This window comes from Nansenia antarctica (genome assembly GCF_963989245.1).
Source record: "Nansenia antarctica genome assembly, contig: SCAFFOLD_213, whole genome shotgun sequence".
NCBI classification, from domain to species: Eukaryota; Metazoa; Chordata; class Actinopteri; order Argentiniformes; family Microstomatidae; genus Nansenia; species Nansenia antarctica.
Window position 1 is genome coordinate 135,001 of NW_027663319.1, and position 3,794 is coordinate 138,794.

The window sequence follows — 3,794 nt, forward strand, 5'->3', positions numbered from 1 at the left end:
TCTTTTAGGGTTAGGATTAGGGTTATCTGGTGGAAATCTCCCATTTCACATCAGTGCGTAGAAACAGCACCTGTAATGTCACAGAATTGCCAACAGATGGCAGCATTGTTAAAGAATAGACCTGTTATGATGCGTTGGTGTTGCTGAGTCTCCCTCCGCCTGACTCTCCATAACAATGACGACGATGGCAGGATGACTCAACTCTGGAGATTCGCCACCCAGGTCACATGTATCTATGGTGGGCAGACTAGTGATGACAGAATGGAGGCTGTGTTGAACAATGATGTTGAACGTCTTTTTACTTCAGAGTTCACTGAACTATTGATGTTCATTATTGTTCTCTCTCACTCTCTCCCTCTCTCTCTCTCCCTACTCTTTCTCTCTCCCTCCCTCTTTCTCTCCCACCTCCCACCTCCCTCTCTCCCTCTCCCTCCCCCCATCTCTCCCACCTCCCTCTCTCTCTCTCCCCCCATCTCTCCCACCTCCCTCTCCCTCTCTTTCTCTCCCCCCATCTCTCCCCCCTCTCTCTCTCTCCCCCCTCCCTCTTTCTCTCTCTCTCTCTCTCTCTCTCCTCTCCCTCTTTCTACTCCCTCCCTCTACCCTCTCCCCCCCTCCCTCTCTCCTCCCCCTCCCTCCCTCCCTCCCTCCCTCCCTGTCTCAGTGAACTTCGAGGCTCTGATCATCGCCATGGCGGTGGTGGGCGGGACTATCCTCATCAGCGTATCCGTGTGCTGCTGCTGCTGCTGCCGCTGCAAGAAGAGCCAATCACGGTAAAGCAGGAAGTACACACACACACACACAGAGAGACACACACAGAGAAGGGTTGTCATCTGAGGGGTAATGGACGGTTCTAGAATGTCACGTCGGCCAATCAGAGGCTCTCTGGCCTGACACGGACTGGCGGCCATTTTGAAGCACCTGTCAATCATCCCTCATAACCCACCGTGAAGGAGAGGAGACATGAAGAAGCTGATACACGCACGCACGCACACACACACACACACACACACACACACACACACACACCCCAGAATGCAGAATCAGTCTGGTCTGGAGTAGGGATGGACGGTTTTTCGGTTATACCGAAAACCGGGGTTTATAAAAATAGAAACGTTTTTTTATCAAAACCGTCTGAAACCGGATTATTATTTTTTTTTAGAAGAATAAAATAGAATAAGAATAAAACTGGAACATGTCACATGTTTGTCGTGTGTGAAAATAACAATGATACAGTCTGAATCTGCCGCGCAATGAGTGAGAGGTTTGGTCAGTTGTGAAGAATAACTGAGGATTAATATCTAATTGGGATTATATTTAAGGGTAACGAATCACTCTATGGGAAAGATAGTTGCCTTCAGTTATTGGTAGATAGGAAAGGTTTTTTACAATTACTCGCTTACATTTAATAAGATCATTTTCGCTGCTCTCTGTAAAGCGCATTGGGTCACTTTTGTGAGAAATGCGCTATAGAAATAAAATGTGATTTGATTTGATATCAATCAATCAATCAAACTTTATTTATGTTCTATAGCACAAATCATGCATTGAATGTAACTCCAAGTGCAGTATTTACTAAACCACAATATAATAAAACAAGAGCTATACGGATCAAGAGTGTTTGTGCACAGCGCCACTGTGTGTGAAGGCGCTACTGAAAGTGATGACAGAACGCATGTCTCAGAAGATACGCGGTCACTTAGTGACGCAAAGGTAGTTCTGTATTTATCTCTATCTGTATTAGTACATTTATTTTGAAAGCTCTATTTTGACAGCTCTACCATGGGCACTTTTATTTTGATGGGGCATTCTTTGTTGATTGACTTACGACAGTTCAGGACGAGTCAGTCTCGCGGCATGTGGTTTTTATGAAAAGCTTTAAGTATGTTCACTGCATCATTCTAAGTCTAATATTTCAGTGATTATTGAGCAGTATTCAAATATTTAAATACATTGAGCAGCAGCTGAAACTTTGTCTAAGAACCAAGATATTGAGAAAGCAGTTCATTCAATGAAGACGCTGTTCCAAGAGATGATCTTCCGTGCAGGCGTGCACCCTGGATCAGCGGAGCTGGTGTGTTAAGTGTTCATGTGTTTTCATGTATGGTGTAGCTTACAAAAGTCTGCCTTTCCACTTATATTTGTGAAACTAAGTAGCCTAAATGTGTTGCGACTGTGCTTACGGTGTTTTAATGGTGTTCGACATGAGTGTATTGTAGCAGTAGGGCTCAATTATTTGAAATTGGCACTCTTTAAAAAAAAAAATAAAAAAAAATCAACATTTATAATAACATCATACATCAACATTTATTATAACATCATACATTTATTTTTCGGTTAACCGGAAAACCCCGGTTTTAGTCTTTGACGGTTTTTCGGTTTCAATAATTGGAAACCGTCCATCCCTAGTCTGGAGTCACAGTGTTGACTCTTGTGTTTTCTCACTAATCTTTTGTGTCTCTCTCTCTCCCTCCCTCCCTCTCCCTCCCTCTCTCTCCCTCCCTCCCTCCCTCCCTCCTCCCTCCCTCTCCCTCCCTCCCTCCTCCCTCTCTCCCTCCCTCCCTCCCCCCCCTTCAACACCCCTACCTACCCTGGACACCTTCAACACCCCTCCCTCCCCCCCCCACCCCTCCCTCCCCCCCCTCCCTCTCCCTCCCTCCCTCCTCCCTCTCCCTCCCTCCCACCCTCCCTCTCCCTCCCTCCCACCCTCCCTCTCCCTCCCCCCCCTCCCTCTCCCTCCCTCTCCCTCCCTCCCTCCCTCCCTCCTCCCCCCAGGCCTGACAGGGATGAGGAGAGTTTGATCAGGAGGAGAGAGGAGGTCAGGCAGCGCTCTGATGAACGGTAAGACCACACACACACACACACACACACACACACACACACACACACACACACACACACACACACACACTCTCTCTCTCACACCTCCAATGTGGCTTTCACACTGAAGGGAGACTCCATTAGATGGAGGCTGACACTGTATAATATCTTTACACGTGTGTGTGTGTGTGTGTGTGTGTGTGTGTGTGTGTGTGTTAGGAGCTGGGCTTATAATAATAATAATAACATCTTAGATTTCTATATCGCCTTTCAAGGAACCCAAGGACGCCTTACACATTCACAGAAAAACAGTCAGACCGACAGAAACACAAAAACACACAAACAGAGACAAAACTAAACTAGGGGCCAAAGGCCTTGGTGAACAGGTGGGTTTTGAGGGCAGATTTGAAGGTGTCCAGGGTAGGTAGGGGTGTTGAAGGTGTCCAGGGTAGGTAGGGGTGTTGAAGGTGTCCAGGGTGGGGGTGTTGAAGGTGTCCAGGGTAGGTAGGGGTGTTGAAGGTGTCAGGGTAGGTAGGGGTGTTGAAGGTGTCCAGGGTAGGTAGGGGTGTTGAAGGTGTCCAGGGTAGGTAGGGGTGTTGAAGGTGTCCAGGGTGGGGGTGTTGAAGGTGTCCAGGGTAGGTAGGGGTGTTGAAGGTGTCAGGATAGGTAGGGGTGTTGAAGGTCTCCAGGGTAGGTAGGGGTGTTGAAGGTGTCCAGGGTAGGTAGGGGTGTTGAAGGTGTCCAGGGTGGGGGTGTTGAAGGTGTTCAGGGTAGGTAGGGGTGTTGAAGGTGTCCAGGGTAGGTAGGGGTGTTGAAGGTGTCCAGGGTAGGTAGGGGTGTTGAAGGTGTCCAGGGTAGGTAGGGGTGTTGAAGGTGTCCAGGGTAGGGGCGTTGAAGGTGTCCAGGGTAGGTAGGGGTGTTGAAGGTGTCCAGGGTAGGTAGGGGTGTTGAAGGTGTCCAGGGTAGGTAGGGATGTT

At 48.2% G+C, this 3,794-nt stretch overlaps 1 protein-coding gene across 1 annotated transcript in view; it reads left to right on the forward strand.

Moving 5' to 3' along the window:
• The window catches only part of LOC308175148 (pituitary tumor-transforming gene 1 protein-interacting protein), a gene marked incomplete at its 3' end in the record, with an annotated part of 7,164 nt that extends 4,322 nt beyond the window's left edge, over positions 1-2,842 (forward strand). The window contains exons 4-5 of the mRNA XM_080550869.1: positions 662-770; positions 2,773-2,842. Coding sequence (XP_080406995.1) covers positions 662-770; positions 2,773-2,842 — 179 coding nt within the window. The remainder of the gene's footprint in view (positions 1-661; positions 771-2,772) is intronic.
• Between the last annotated feature and the right edge of the window lie 952 nt (positions 2,843-3,794).